General features: G+C 55.0%; 1 protein-coding gene across 1 annotated transcript; it reads right to left on the bottom strand.

The window, feature by feature from the left end:
• Window positions 1-8,811: 8,811 nt before the first annotated feature.
• Window positions 8,812-14,814, bottom strand: LOC132652906 (uncharacterized). Its single transcript, XM_060378855.1, has 2 exons — window positions 11,932-14,814; window positions 8,812-9,488 (listed from the first exon to the last, which is right to left on the bottom strand). The coding sequence occupies exons 1-2, from the start codon at window positions 12,445-12,447 to the stop codon at window positions 8,895-8,897; spliced, it is 1,110 nt and encodes a 369-aa protein (XP_060234838.1). The 5' UTR covers window positions 12,448-14,814; the 3' UTR covers window positions 8,812-8,894.
• Between the last annotated feature and the right edge of the window lie 1,723 nt (window positions 14,815-16,537).

The following is a 16,537-nucleotide window of genomic DNA, read 5'->3' as shown; positions in this document are numbered from 1 at the left end:
TATTAACTGAAAGATGGTTCCAGGAACCCTTAGGCACTTACACCTGCTCCGGAGGATGAATGCACACAGTTGAGATAATGATGGGTCCAGATCCAGAGCCTGAGACCTTGGCAGTTGAGGGCAAGAGTTGAGTTAGGTCTAAGATAGCACCCGTGGTTGATTACTTGGATACGTGACTGTGGGACGGATATCAAGGTCTGGTTTTCCCCACGAGAAGCAAATTTTATTAAAAAGTTAGACTGACTTGATCCCCCTTTGCCATATACAAGAATTAGGATTACCATAATGAAGAAAAAAGGGCAAGATATCAGGACCTTCCCTGTGGGCCTATGGGGAGAACAGGCCCATATTGGAAGGCACATAGAAACGCAATCAGGAAACAGCTCGATGTTTATTAAGCTACATGGCACACACACTGCATCAGGCCCCTTGAAGAATGAAAACTGCTCTTATAGGTTTGTTTCTTGGGACTCAGTGTCTGGCACCTCCTGACCACAGAGGCCGAGAGCCTGCAGGATGAAGAGTAAAGGGACACCCAGTGGGGTTGCTGAACCTTCACGAACAACAGGGACTTACATGCTTCTGGACTTACTGCTTTCGCTTCAAAGAAAAACATTGCAATAACATTATCTTACTCTGTATGCTGAAAAATGGGCTAAGATGGGTTAAAATAGTATGTGAAAAGACGATACATCTCTTGGAACCATTAACTCTGCTTTTAATATTACCTGTGATTAAGCTACTATGCAACTATAAAGTGTAGAAGGCGCTCAGATCGTGTCAATCTTCCTCCACGACTCCACACCTCCTCCCTGGGACCTGAACCCCATTGGAGTGAAAGAATCAGATTAACTTTGTAACCTATGTTTCTTTTAATTGCCTTATAACTTATATTTTCAGCTTTTAGGCCCATGTTAATTAAAGCCTCTTAGTGATTCTGCAGAGAACAGAGGAATGTAAAAGTTCCTGACATTAGCCATCTGCGAGGGCAGAGATAAGGAAGAGAACAAGCAGAGATCTCTACTAGGTGGAGAGAAGATCACCGGCCGGCACCTGTGAGATAAACTTTGTTTGGAAACTGGGCCAAATGGCCCCAATCCTTCTCCTGAATAGCTCCTGACCTTTGACCCAAAGCCTGTAGCTCTCAGAATAGACACAGTGTGCTCCACAGTGTGGTGGGACAGCTGTGCCTAACAACAGCCAACTGCAGTCTTCAGAGTAGTGAGGACAGAGGAGATTGATGCTCCCAGCACGAGAATGTTCAAGGCCATTGTGGGACACTGTGACTGCCCCAGTTGTATTCCTGCATTAAGAGTTCCTTATTTCTGCTTTTGTTCCCATCTGTCTCTTAAGAAACATGTCTCCTGTGTTGGAAGTCGGTCTGATGTGTGTTACGGGTCATCAAGATCTGTTACACCTATTTTTTTGTAAACCTGCCTAAGACATTCTTGATTGGTTGATTAAACAGCCTGTATCTGGGCAGGGCAGAATGGGGTAGGTGCGGCTAAGTTTTCCCAGGGCTTCCAGGACAGGAGAATCACGGGAAACAGACGAACAGGATGAGAGGAGGAAGGAGGATGCCACAATGGGTTGGCATGGAGAAAAACCCACGTGGGCCAAGAGGAAGGACTCTAATAATGGCGTGAAAAGGCCCAGATGAAGAATACAAACAGGTACCATGGGATTGTGGATGGAAGGTAGACCAGATGAGGAGGGTTAAGGTGGATGGCACTGGATGGGGGCTGGGAGATGGATGGTGAGGATATTGAAGATGAAGGTGAAATATCGGCCCAGCCCAAGGTAAATAAGTCAACTATAAACTCTAACAGGTGTCCGTGTCTTCTTATTTACGATAGCGGGTTAAATAACACCGCCGTGATAATCATAGGGCAAGTAATAAACATTCTATAGCTCAACACTATTTTTTATTTACTACAACACTCCTGGGCTGGAGAGATGGCTCAGCAGTTAGGAGCTGCCTGCTCTTCCAGAGGTCCTGGACAATTTATAAAGGGATCTGATGCCCTCTTCTGGCAGGTAAGTGTATACACATCAGAGCGCTCATACGTAAATAAAATAAATAAATAAACCATGACTCCTATCCTGAGGCCCTGGGAGGACTGCCTCAGATGCCCTGGAGGCCATTTAGAGAGCTCTCTGGAGGACGTGCCCATCACTGAAGCGCTTCCAGGCGTCCTGGTCCTCAAACTTGTCTTCTTGTGGCAAGCTTCAGGAAGGTCCTCCGCCTTAATACTCTCTGGGGCTGAGATACAAGTTAGTTTTCTAGACGCTCCATACTTTCTCACAAGCTAACAGAGTTAGCACCAAAATTCTATACTTGGTTCAGACCCTATGTAGCTGAAGGAGGTGTTCCATCCGAAACTTATACACGGGTGTTCACAGGATCAGGACCGACCACGCCGGGAGTGGAAATGTCTGAGCAGCCCTCGGAGACTGGTGGATAAACACAAGGCAGCCCCTGATGGAGGGGGCGAAGAAGCGCTGAAACTGACTACGGCGTGAGTGCGCCTGGGCAGCCTCTGCCGCCCCAGAGAGGAGACACGGAAGGCCACACAATGGAGTCCACTCTGAAATGTCCAGTGCTGTAGTAAATAAAAACGACGTTTATTATTGTTAGCCTTAGAATTATTGTGGCGGTGTTATTTAACCTACTACCACAAGTAATGAGACACAGACACCTGTTAGATGTTATAATTGCCTATTTACCTAGGGCTGGGCCCATATTTCTACCTACGCTATCTCAGTAACCTCCCCATCCACCTCCCAGGCCCCATCCGGTGTCGTCTGTCTTCGCCACCCTTCCTTGAGCTGCCTCCATCCATAATCTTAGGAATACTTGCTTATATTTGGTGTTTTTTCCACCCACGCCATCTTGGAGTCCTTCCTCCCGGCCCACACGGTTTCTTCTCCATGCTAACCCATCCTGGGTACCTCCTTCCTCCTCTCTTCCTGTGATTTTTTTCTGTCCTAAGGGCTCGGGAACCCTAGCCACGCCTACCCATTCTGCCCTGCTCAGGTATAGGCTGTTTAATCAGCCAATCAGGTAGGTTTACACAGCAAGGATAGGTGTATCCGGGCAGTAACCAGATCTTGAGGGTCATTTATTAGCATCAAAATGCAAGCACCAGACCAACCCCCAACAGTCCAGACTAGTAAATCCAGGGGCGAATTCTTGTTTGCCAGAGACTGGGGCTAGGGATAGCGGTTGTCTTCCGGGTGTGGTATCTCTTGTGGGGCACTGGAAGGTTATGGAACTGGACAGAGAGTCTGGACAAACTGAACGCAACAAGGGCTGCAGGGTAGTACACTTTCCACGGGGTTAAAATGGTGAATATTGTGTTTACCTTAGTTAGGGTTTCTATTGCTCCAGCAAAACACCGTGACTAAAAAGCAAGCTGGGAGGTTTATTGGGCTCACACATCCGCATCATTGTTCATCACTGAAGGGAGTCAGGACAGGAACTCAAACAGGGCGGGAACATGGAGGCAGTTGCTGATGCTGAGGTCACGGAGAGTGCTGCTTGCTAGCTTGCTTTCTGGCTTGCTCTCCTTGCTTTCTTATAGACCCCAGGGCCACCAGCCCAGGGATGGCCCCACCCACAATGGGCTGGGCCCTCCTCCACTGGTCACTAGTTGAGAAAATGCGTTACAGCTGGATCTCATGGAGGCATTTCCTCAACTGAGGCTTCTTCCTCTCTGATGGCTCTAGCTGTGTCAAGCTGACAACAAAACCAGGCAGTACAGTATTACACGTTAGTTAGCAAGAACTGCAGCCAGGTGATTCGGTGCAGGAATAAGCTTAGAGCCAGTGAATTAAATGATTGTTGAGGCGGTCCTGGCTGCTGCCCAGAGCTCAGTCTTTTCAGACAGTTATTTTTTATTTTTGTTAAGAAGTTCACTTTTTTGAGGACACACATTCTACAAGGGTATTGTTTGATTTTTCTCTCCTTTTTTCCTTTTCTCTCAGGTAGAGGATCAGGAATGGAAGCCGGGCAGTGGTTTGAATGAGAATGGTCCACATAGGCTCATACATTTGAATGTTTGGGCCCCGGTTAGTGGAACTGTTTGGAAAGGATTTGGAGGTATGGCCTTGTTGGAGGAGGTGTGCCTCTGAGTGTGGGCTTTGAGGTTTCAAAGGCTCCCCGTGGGCTTAGTCTCCCTGTGCCTGCAACCTGTGGGTCAGGATGTAAGAGAGCCCTCAGCTGCTGCACCAGCACCAGGCCTGCCTGCCAGCCACCGCAGTGCTCCCCACCGTGGTGGTCAGAAACCAACCCTCTGAAAGTGTAAGCGAGCATCTCAATTAAATGCTTTTTAAAACATGTAAATTGCCTTGCTCATGGTGGCTCATATGAGCAGTAGAACAGTGACACCCAGGACTTTGCTCATGCTAGGCAGATGCTTTGCCACAAGTCCTCCCTGCCCCAGTGAGGGCAGCTGGGTGGTGGTGGTGGGGTTTCTAGGCTGGGCTCCAGGGTTAGGCCGTGGCCCTAACTCCATTCCTGAGTTGTAGGGTTGGGTTCCATTTCTTTTGCTGGCCAGAGGCCACGCCCTGCCCTGAGCTCTGTCTGCAGGGCCCATGCTCTTCCCTGGAATTTTGTATTTCTAGAAGGTCGTGTGAGTGGAACCTCAGAATGCCACCCTTCTCTACCTGCCTGCCTCCTCTTGAGACATGTTTGGGGGGAGGGGAGGTCAGAGGCTTGTTTATGGGTACCAACCACTCCTTTTCAGGGTGTAGGGAATTGTTCATCCATCTAGCCAGTGAAGATCACTGAATAACTTCCCATTCTAGGAACAGAGCTGGGTTTGAATTTTCAGTTCTCCAGAACCTTTTACTGCCTAGGCTCTGAGACAGGAGAATTGCTATGAGTTCAAGGCCAGCCTGTATTACATGTCTCAAAAAGAAAATCAGATGTTTTGTTAGGGAGGGGCATGCAGGATTGAAGGGACGGAGAGACGTAGCTCTGCTAATTCCAGAGGCTCCAGAATCGCAGTGGGCTGTTCTGCCAGTTCTAGTGGCCATAGAGGCCCAACCCCAGCTCTTTCCACAGGACAGATGTGATGGTAGGGTTGGGAGAGGCCTCAGAGGCGCCGCTCAGCAGCACTTGCTGAAGGCTAGCGGCATGAAGCCGCATCAGCAGCCTCACCTATGCTGACGTGGTCCACCAAATGCATGTCCTTCAAGTCATCTTAATGCAGAAATAGCTCTTCCCTGCTGGGCAAGGTGGGGAAGAGAGGCTCATTTCAGTGGTGGACAGATCAGTGTGTGGTGTTGAGAGAAGTAGCTCCCACTCTAGGCTCTGACATGAAGGGTGTCCCGTGGCTACAAGGATGCGCCCTCTTCCCCACAGCATGCCAGCCATCTTACAGCCTACTTCCTGGGAAGCTGAAGAGGCTTTTTGCTGTGTCCCGGTTTCAGAGAACCTGTGTTAAGTGCCCTTGCCATGGAAAGACACGGTAACAATTGCTTTTAAGCTGCTTACACCCTTCAATCTTTTCTTTTAAAGACTGAAAACTAGATTAACTTTCCTTAAATTTATCCCGTGTTACCAGGGGAAAGACGCTACTTCGGCAAAAAGCAGATGGCATTTGGGAGTTGCTTTTCATTCTCACGAGAGGCACTAGCTAGGCACGAGCCTGCATCCCAGTGTTGGGAAGCTGAGGCAAAAGCGTTGCTCTGTGGCCAGCCTGAGCAGTTTAGCAAGGCCCTGCCACAAAACATGCAGCTTACCCTGACTGCTTGCCTGTTCTTCGGGTACTCCTCATCCTTCTGAGGCAGTAGGTCTCAGAAGGGTTTTCTTAAGGGTTTTCTTTTGGGGGAGGGGGCAATTGGAAATTAAGCTCATTTCCCATTGTGTAGCCTCAGGCTGGCCTCAAAGTATTCTTCCTGCTCCAGGCTCCAGGATGCCGCTGCCTTTCATTCTTCCTTTTGTACATCACTAACCAATAACCAGGAAGTCGGATAGGTCTGAGCCGATGAGAATACTGTCCAGACAGCAGATGTCTCCCCTCAGAGGGCACTCACTTTGCAGGGGGGAATCAAATAAGGGGTCCTCGGCCTTGACCACAGACCAGGGAGAAGTGGAGCACAGTGGCATCAAGAGATGCTGGAAAGGTCTACTCGAGGGCTGCTTGGGACATGCTAGTTACTTTTCTTATCAGGTGACACGACACCTAACAGAAGCAGCTTTGGCTCAGGTTGACAGCGTCATCCATCATGTGGGAAGTCAGGGCTGTGGGAGGCTGAGTGGTCGGGTTTGCCGGATCCAGGCGGGATGCTGGCGGTCAGGCATTCACACTCTATTTCTCTCTTCATGTTTGGTCTGGGACCCCTGTCTATAGGGTGCTGCTGGCCACATTCGGGGGGGGGGGGGTGTCTTCTCTCCCTAGAAATGCTCTCACAGACATCCCCGGAGCATCTCCCGGGATCCTAAATCCAGGCAGGTAGAAGAAAGACTAGCCAGTGTGACTCGATCCACGGTGCACTGACACCAAACACGTCCCCGTAAGCTGTCACCTTCCACTCTGGGCACTGCAGTCTCATGTTCGTCTCAGAATGTCAAATGGCATTTAGTCCATCTGCAAAAGTCTGCAATGCCTTAGCTGTTGTAGCACTTCAAGGGTTTAGGCGCAGAGCCTCCATGACATCTAGGCGAGCCCTCAACATCAGCATTAAAGCCAATATTTTCAGGATGCAATGGCATAACGTAAGTATCCACAGTCTAAACGGGAGGAACAGGCACATAGCAAGGAAATATCAAACCAAAGCAAGACCAAAACCCAGCAGGGCAACAGAACCCATGGCTCCATCCTTTATCTAGGCTCCTCGCTGGGGTAGCCCCACCCCACCAGCTCTGTCACCTACTGTACAAGCCGCCTCTCTCTTGGGCTGGCTCCGCTCCATGCCTGCATTCTTGGCAGATGCTCCACACTCCTGGATCTCCAACATCTTTGGGTTTCCACGGCAACTCATGTTCACTGTCCGTCAGAGCTTCGTGCAGTGGGCTCCGAGGGCCCCCTCACACGGACTCTGCCTCTGCCACAAATTGCTTCCACGTGGCCTCTATTTTTGAAACAGGGTCTCACTATCTAGCTCTGGCTGGCCTTGAACCCATAGAGCTCCACCTGTCCCTGCCTTCTGCCAGATTCTGCCACCAGCTCCAGATACAGCCCGGTGCAATGATCCCACAGCTGTAGCGGCCTTGCTACACCCAGCAGCTATGTTAGGATTCTGCAGAGGAAGAGACAAGACAAAATGAATGAATTATGCATTTATATAGACATTGGAGTGGACGTTACATCACAGAACACGCAATTTGGATTAATAGTTACGTTGAACGCAATTGTTTAGAGGTGAATAAGATGTGATATACTGTATTGTATAGAGTTGTCTAGAAACCAGACAGTGTTCTTGGTTGTTTTTTTTTTTTTAACTTTTTATTGGTTCTTTGTGAATTTCACATCATGCACCCCAATTCCGCTCATCTCTCCATCCCTCCATATCCACCCTCTGTCCTTGCAACCTCCCCGAAAACAAAACAAAACAAAACACCCCACTGTGGAAGCTGTGGTGTGTCACAGTGTGCCACGCAGTGCACCCTTTGGCCGACACTTTTTTGCTTTCAAGTGTTCACTGCAGTGCGTCCTGGGCCTGGTTCGAGGCCTCTGGCTTCCACTACCCTATCGATACTGGATCCTCACCAGGGCTCTTCTCGGCAATCCTGTAGCTGCTCTGTGTCACGGGGAGCCTGCAGCTTTGGCTCTGCAGGACTGGCCTCTTCATGCTCTCCAGCAGTTCAGAGATGGGGTGGAGGTCGGGGTGGGCTGTCAGAGCCCTGGCTCTGCGCCTGGCCGAGTTGTTCAGCTCGCCATCTCTCTTGTGCCCGTGCCGCCAGGGCCAGCTCTCCTGACCCGAGCTCCCAGGCCCGGCTCTCCAGCCCTGCCCCGCGTGTCCACGCGTTTGCCAGCACATCAGCATAGACGGGAGCCTGTGCAGTGTCCACATCGCTGCACCAGTTCAGGAGTGCCCGTGCGCTCGTTCTCTAACAGCACACACAGACGTCTCTAGTGCCTCCCTACGAATGAGTGTGCCAGTGAAGTGCTGCACACGCGTCTCCTGCTAACGCTGACCCCAGACCCAGCTCACTGCCACGCAGCTGTACAGCTCTGCGCACGCTTGAACTGCAGTGGGGTGGGGGAGAGAAGCCCCCCATGAGAGCAGAAACGATGGTTCACCCGCAAGAACAGTTGCTCTAACGGAAGGCTCACAGGCGAAAAGCAGCAGAGCGGTCACAGAGCGGAGAACAACGCACAGGGGGTGCTACCTCAGTTCATGCGGACACTGGAGTGAGGGCTCAGAAGTGGAGCCATGCGCACAGGTGAGCTAGGATTGAGAGGCCGCAGATTAAAAATGAGCAGCTATGATTCATTAAGGCCTGAACTAGGTGGGTGAAGTCCAGGAATGCCCTGAGGGGAAGGGCCGCCTCACTGCATTCTTTCCCCACCCACTGGAGATACAGTTGCTAGGAAACTGGCCCATCCCCCTAGGGAGGGACACCAGATGATGAATGGTCTGGGAACCTTCCTATAGTCAATCTATTAAAAATGTAGCATTTTGACCAATAGATGCTTGCCAGGCAGGAATCGCCCCTGCCTTGGGCATGCTGGGATGGACCAGAATCTTTAAATCACCCAACTAACCTGGGCACGAGGCACTCGGCTCCCACCGCTCTGGCGGTGGGGGGTGCCAGCCCAAGCTGCAGCTTGTAATCTACAGTAAAAAGACCCTCATGTATTTACAGCGGAGTCTGTTTATTCCTGGTCTTTTGGGGTTTGTGAACTGGGCAGAACAGTATCAGCGTGTCTGTGTATTTGCAATCAGAACATGTGGTTGGTTGTCGGTGAACTGCAATGCACAGAATACAAACAAAGCAGCATGTGTGGAAGGACAAGTTCACAAGGAAGCGCTGTCACGTCACTGTGCGCTGCTGGCCGGCAGAGCGCTGCGCCACAGCGGTTAGCACGAGCTACACAGCGCCACCTCTGCAAACACCACTGGACTGCCTCCTCAGTGTCCTCATGTGCATTTACAACCGAGCAGGCGGGCGCGCAGCTCTGCACAGGCCTGAGCTGGAGCAGCTGCGCACACTTTTGGAGGAGGAGAGCAGTGCGCCCAGGTGGATGGACAAAGACGGACTGCAAATGGGAGTAAGGCACAGCAGCAAGGGCAGCTGCACCACACAAAGCTGGACTGTGCCAGAAGGGAGCGCTCACTCGGAGGCCAGCAGCACGTGTGGGAACATGGCCACAGCAGCGCAGCTGGGCGCCGCAGGTCCAGGCAGCAGCGGGGTGGTTAATGTCGGCGTCCCGGTTTCGCATGTCCCTATAATTCACGAGCACTGCAGAGCATCTGGTTGTCAAGGAACAGCATCCGCACTGGGGTCCAGGTACAGCAGCACACGGAGTGAGCTCCTGTTTCAGAAAAGTGCAAGTGTGAGTGCCCGAGACAGCCACACACAGATGGACTGTTACACACAGGCACGCGCGCGCGCGCGCGCACACGCGCACACACACACACACACGCACACACACGCACGCACGGACTATGCCGGCACTCGGAGCACAGAAGGGCACAGTGGCACAACACGGGACGTGAGCGTCTCAGTGGAGGGCTACACGAGCAGGGCTTACTAAAGCACCACCGATGGCCTCGTCAGCAGAGCCGGTTCTGCCTAAGCTGGCTGGCACGCACAGCACCCACAGACCTCTGCTCTGCGCCCGTGTGCGGCACAAACAAGCACGGCAGCAGAGCGGTGCGCCGGGATGAGCGAGCACACTGCAAACGCAAGAGAAGGTGCAGCCAAGAGCGCCGACAGCGGAGCCCTGCTCACTGCGCAGAGCGGGGGTCACAGGTTTACTAGACAAGGAAATGGGGACGCACACTAGTGACCTAGCATGGTGTGTCTTTGTATTTGCTAGCACACCAGAACGCGTGGCTGGCTGCCAACAGCAGTGCACACGTATGCGCTGGCACAGCAGCATACAGGGAAATATGACGAAGGAAGCTCACGGGCATTCGGTGCCACAGGAGTGCTCACGCATGTTCTTGCCCACATGTGGACGGCCAAGTACAGCGGACCAGAAATGCACGGTTACAGACACCCCCTGCAGAAGCGCGGAATCAGCAGCCGTGGGGTGTTAAGCCGGAGCGCACAGGCGCAGACCAGAGAGCCACTGCACCCACATGCCGGGGGCCGACACACAGCTGACTCTAAAGCTCTTTGCAGTGACGTCAGTGCCAACACCGACGCTCTTCTGTCCGTTTACAACGATGCAGCTGACGGGAGGGTGCACGGTGAACCGGAGGTGTGGGTGAGGAGGCGCACGCCTGCAACCCCAGCACAGAGACAGAGGCAGGCGGAGCTCTGTGAGTTTGAGGCCAGCCTGGTCTACAGGGCGAGTTCTAAGCTAAGGAGAGCTATGTCGAGAGACCCAGACTCCAAAACAGGAAGAGAAACAAAGGAAAGCCAGGAGAAGAGGAACCAGCGTAGTGGTGAGAAAGGCTGGCCCAGGGAGCAGCTGCACGGCCAGCTCACACACCCGCCAGGTAGCAGCGCACACGAGCACCGGGAGGCGCCAGGCACAGCAGAGCAGTGTGCTCGGGTGGACACCAAAGCCTCCGCCTGCACCGCAGTCCTGGGCGGCAGGAACAGTGTTCCCGAGAGCAGCACACCAAACCAGAGTCCGGTGCAGCACACGCGGAGGCGCAGAGCGTGCCCGGCGGGAGCGAGCACGTGCGTAAGTCAGCGCACAGAGACGCCCAAGGCCACGCACAGGCGCTCGGCACAGACGTGGCCCGACAGGACTGAGGATGTCCGGCCCAGCAGGGCCCACGGATGTCCGGTATCCACATGTTCAGGGGTACTGCACGTGGGCGTCCTAGGGAAATCAGGGCACCTGGACCTATCACCCCGCTCCGCACACGGTGCTGTGAGCACCCTCGGTAAACCGAGGCGCACCGCTGATGGCGCAGATGGGGCTCGCACAGCTCTGAACATGCTGAGCCGGCGCAGTGAGCGGGGGCACCAACATGGATGCGCTCACCGCGTGAGCAAAGGCCGCTGGAGCGCCGGCCCGGTGTCTGTCCATTCGAGTTGATGTCCTAGTGCCAGGGTGTCTGACTACCACAGAGGAGCGCGGGTGGCTGTGGACAGAGCCCACGGCAGCACACACAGAAACACAGAGCAAGAGTGCATGCTGGGTCGCTGCTCCAGGGTGATCACGACGTCACCGTGGATGTTAGTGCACAGCCAGCACAGACGAACACAGCGAGGGGACAGACCCGCGCAGGGCTCTGGTAGGAGGACAGAAGGACGCGCGTGAAACCGGCACTCATGGAAACACAGGCAGGAGCATACAAGATACACAGGCAGCTCAGTGCACACGAAGGTCCTTGTGGAGATGCCGACACATCTGCTACCCAAATGCCACACAGTGGCGTCTGTGCGCCATTGCCACACAGCCGCTGAAGCACACACTGATGCAGGCCGACGGCAAGGTGGCGTGTGTCAGCGCTCTGGATCTGCTCTGGAGCAGCGGGCAACAGGCAGTGACGCACGCCAGGCCGTACAGGCACACGGTGCCGACAGAAGCGAGCCACGGCGGCGGCACGTGTCAGGAGCGGCGCGCCTCGTGCCTGTGCTTCAGAAAAAGCCATGGTAACGGTTCGTGAAGCGCACGCAGGGAATGTTCTCGGAGCAGGGCACTTGCACGCCCAGCTGCTGCGGAAGCAGACACGCACGCGCGCACACACACACACACACACACACACACACACACACACACACGCTCCTGGCCTAGTACCGGCGTATAAATGTGCTTCCTAGCACCACAGAGCTCCCGGATGTCGGCGCACCTCAGTGAACACGTGTGTGCTAGTACAGCCACACACAGGAGAAGACAAGCAGAGACGTGCGCGTGGATTTGAAATTGTAGAGTGGCTGGGCCTAATATTCTCATAGAGCAGCAGCAGGAATGCCGAGGGCAGGTGAACACAGACAAGGCGCACACACCACCTCAGCCTTCCAGGAAGCCCCCCACGGACGCACACGGGATTGAAGAGGGGGTTCTGATTCCTTTGAAGGCTCAGTTGAGTCACGTGGTGTTTTTCTCTCTCGTGTGTGGGGTGTGACTTTGGCCAGCTGAGAACCTCCGTGAGTGGACTCTGGGGGGAGAGAGACATAGAAGCCCACAGACCGTGAGACATCCCTTCTCGGACCGACATCGCCGAGCTGATCTGGGTCCTTCGACACTGGACTTCGCATAGGCAGATGCTCCAGAGAGCTTCTCGGGCAGGCCAGCTGAGTCTCCAGGCTTTCGCTGACCTGTCCCCATCCTCTGGATCACGGTGATTCGTGTGGCTACGCAGCATATCCTGAAGGCCGCTGCACACGAGTATGCTAGCAGAGCACTGCACAAGCCTCTCTCTCTCTCTCTCTCTCTCTCTCTCTCTCTCTCTCTCTCCCTCTCTCTCCTTTCTTTTTTCCCTGCAGCCCTGGCTGTTTTGGACCAGGCTGGCCCTCAACCCGGAGACACACTTGCCTCTGCCTCGCCAGCGCTGGGATTAGAGGTGCGAGCCAGTGTGGGCAGCAGTGTGAAGCCTTCCACAATAGTCTTTGCGGGTGTGCTGCTGCTGCAGTGCGAACAGAGCAGTCACAGCTTGGCAGGTGGGGGTGCAGCTCGGAAGCTTCTGATCTAGACCGGAAGCTCTGGAAGCAGAGCCGGGCAATGGCTGGACACGCTCAGTACGAATGGAAGAAAAGTGTAGGACCCCAAGCCCAGCTGTGATCAGGTATGGTTGTATTGCCGACACACTGAACACAGACGAACTGCAGAGGCCACCGTAGGTTTCCAAAGTCGGAGACTCTTGCCGGAGCAAGGCACTTGGATTTGGAAGTTGCTGTGCAGAAACAGAGCAATGAATATTATTCAGCATGTCTGTCTAGTACATGTGTGTCCCAGAACAGCAGTCCACGTGAGAGCAGCCGATGGCAGGCCACACGGAAATATGGATAAAGAGCGGGCCTGGATTCCGTGTTGCAGGAGGCAACACGCTCACCGGGTCCTGCTGTCGGCCTGTCTGTGTATTTACTAGTTCATCGGAACGTGGCGGCCTGGGTAACGGCTGTAAAGCTACAGCACACGCATGGGAATGTACGGGAAGGAGAGTGCGAGGATGCACCGGGAAGTGGACAATTGAGCATGTTCTCAAATGCAGACCACAGAGACATGCCGGAGGGAAGAGCACAGCGGGACCACACCACTGCGGTGAAGGACCTCGGCGTGCACAGAGCACACAAGGACCTGCGAGAAGAGCTCTGCACGCGCGGGGCCCAGCGGAGCACCGCACGCGATCCTATGAAAGCCCTACCCCAAGGCCTGCAGCGGAGCTGATGCGGGCGTACCACAAAGCCGACGATGGACACGGCCCTGCTCCGCACAGGCCCGAGCAGAGCTGCCGTGCGTCGTGAGCAGATCGGTGTCCGGGACCAAGGCCGGCGAGGGCACCGAGCCTCGGTGGCTGCCGTGCCAATGCGCCCAACACAGATCTATTCACAGGTGCGCGTGAAAACGTTGTTCTAGCCTCGCAGCTGGAATCGAAATGCTAGGGCAGACGTGGGCAATACACACGGCTGTCCTGCTGTCCGAGGCTGTTCTGGCCAGGGGATGCACCTGCAGCTCACCCACCTGCAGTCACTCAAGCACTGTGCCAAGCTTTCCCGATGAAGTGGGTGGTCTGGCTGCACAAGCGCGCTCGCTGGAGCCCTGCACCTCCTTCCCTGGGCAGGTGGTGCCGGGCTGTCAACCGTCGCGGGGAGCCTTCGCAGGCCCCGGATCTGGAGCGGCACAGAGAGGCGTTCCGCCGTGTTTGCCGTGTTCGGACTCGAAGAAAGCAGTGCGGAGGTGTTGCCGCCCGAGAGATAGTTGTTTTCCTGAGGGAGCCGCAGCCTCTTAGTCCCCGCACCCCGGCGCACCGGGACATCTTGCGTCACCGAGTTCTGCACACATAAGAGACAGGCTGCAAGGTGAGGTTCCTCCCGGAGGCAGCAAGGCTCTGAGGCGAGGGCCGTGTGACTCCAGGAACTCCCGTGTAACAGTCAGGAAATCGGCTCCGCAGGGCCAGCCGCACCGTTCACGGAGGCAGAGCCCGACTCCACCCTGAGGCCTCCCTCCTCAGCTGTCCAGACGCCAAGGCCGCCACAGGAGAGAAGGTTCCCTGGGAAGCAGCGCCCCAGGATCTCCTTCCGCTGGCCCACGCAGACGCTGAGGCGCTAATGCACGCCAAGGGAGGCCTCAGCACCAGCGTTCCCAGCACGGGGGAGCACGGAGGAGCACTCCGGGAGCTGCAGTCCACACCAGAGCACTATACAGCAGTGTGTGTGGAGATACAAGGGATGGGTGAGATCCTCGAGACAGGCGTGACCTCCAGCGCCCTCGTAACGCAGCACACGCGGGCGTGAGCACAGCCTACACAGATGCAGTGCTGGCGAATGTGCTCGAATGTGTTACAGCAGGACTCATGAAAGCAACACACCCAAACCCTCAGAGGGAGACTGCACAGGGCCGCACAGGAATGCACACCCGTGCACACGTCACCACACGTGTGTATTAGTAAACCACTGCGCAGTGGCCTCTGCCAAGAGCGGTTTACTGCTGCTGCTGCACTCCTCACCCTCGCAGTTTTCTCTCTCTCTTTTCTTTTTACAAGTTTTCTTTAAAGTTTTTTTTATAAATTACAGTTTATTCACTTTGTATCCCAACTGTAGGCCCCTCCCTCACCCCCACCTGCCCTCACCCCCTCCTGCCCTCATCCCCTCCTGCCCTCATCCCCTCCTGCCCTCACCCCCTCCTGCCCCCATCCTCTCCCACGCCCCTCCCCCAGCCCCCATAGGGGCAGTCCTCCTCCCCTTCCCTCTGACCCTGCCCTGTCAGGTCATCAGGACTGGCTGCATTGTCCTCCTCTGTGGCCTGGCAAGGCTGCTCCCCCTCGGGCGTTGTCTCTTACTGTGGGCACTGTTTGCAGTTGACAACAAATCCAAACACCAACAGCGGCCACAGCGGTGCACTGGCCCAGCAGCTCACGTTTAAACACAGGAAACAGTGTAGGTGGATTTAAGAGCAGAGCGGGCACACTCGCTCTTTTGTCTCTGCAACAGGGCCGCTGTGCACGGCGGCCCTCACGTCCGTGAGCAGCGCGCTCGGCGTCTCTAGCAGAGGATCCGAACACACCCTTCTCCTTCATCGCCCTGTGCGTGCCTGTACTCCCCTGTGGACTGTTCATGGATACACGCGAGGGAGCAGGGAGTGCTGGGAGTGCTCGTGGAGCAGGACTCGGGGTAGCGGGCTGCAGCCGCACACTGTACCTTCCTGAAGAGCACACACGTTCAGCCCTGTGGCAGGAACCGCGGGGTCTGGACACCAGTGCTCCCGGAAGCACTAGACAGGGGCCCACGAGGCTTTCCTCGCACACGGACGCACAGCAGAGCAGCACCCGGCATCTCCCCTAGATCCCTCCACAGTGGCATTTTGCAGAGCCGAGTGCTGCGCCGAGTGTAGGGTCATGTGCACTCACAAGGAGCTGGACGTCCACACACGGCGCCACACATTTTCTCAGCGCTAGAGCCGTGAGCCAAGGCAGATGAGTGCACGGAGCAACTGAAGTTCACGAAGGCAAAATCAGCTCTACCGCTAATGCCCCACACTGCGCCCCACACTAACCCACACTGCGCCCCACACTAACCCCACACTAACCCCACACTGCGCCCCACACTAACACCCCACACTAACGCCCCACACTAACCCCACACTAACCCCACACTGCGCCCCACACTAACACCCCACACTAACACCCCACACTAACCCCACACTAACGCCCCACACTAACCCCACACTAACGCCCCACACTAACGCCCCACACTAACCCCACACTAACACCCCACACTAACGCCCCACACTAACGCCCCACACTAACCCCACACTAACCCCACACTAACACCCCACACTAACCCCACACTAACACCCCACACTAACCCCACACTAACGCCCCACACTAACGCCCCACACTAACGCCCCACACTGCGCCCCACACTAACCCCACACTAACGCCCCACACTAACGCCCCACACTGCGCCCCACACTGCGTCCCACACTAACCCCACACTGCACCCCACACTAACGCCCCACACTAACGCCCCACACTAACCCCACACTGCGCCCCACACTAACGCCCCACACTAACCCCACACTAACCCCACACTAACCCCACACTGCACCCCACACTAACGCCCCACACTAACACCCCACACTAACCCCACACTAACCCCACACTGCACCCCACACTAACGCCCCACACTAACGCCCCACACTAACCCCACACTAACCCCACACTAACCCCACACTGCACCCCACACTAACGCCCCACACTAACCCCACACTAACCCCACACTGCACCCCACACTAAC

Source organism: Meriones unguiculatus, chromosome 1 (assembly GCF_030254825.1).
Source record: "Meriones unguiculatus strain TT.TT164.6M chromosome 1, Bangor_MerUng_6.1, whole genome shotgun sequence".
NCBI classification, from domain to species: domain Eukaryota; kingdom Metazoa; phylum Chordata; class Mammalia; order Rodentia; family Muridae; genus Meriones; species Meriones unguiculatus.
This window is presented reverse-complemented; position numbering and strand designations above follow the sequence as displayed.

What these genes read in the sequence shown, in the direction of transcription:
- LOC132652906 (XM_060378855.1), bottom strand. Translation starts at nt 12,447, where the DNA reads ATGCTGCGTAGCCACACGAATCACCGTGATCCAGAGGATGGGGACAGG. An exon ending in GCACACACGTGTTCACTGAG is followed by an intron (nt 9,489 to 11,931) that starts GTGCGCCGACAT and finishes TTTCTGAAACAG; the next exon opens with GAGCTCACTCCGTGTGCTGC.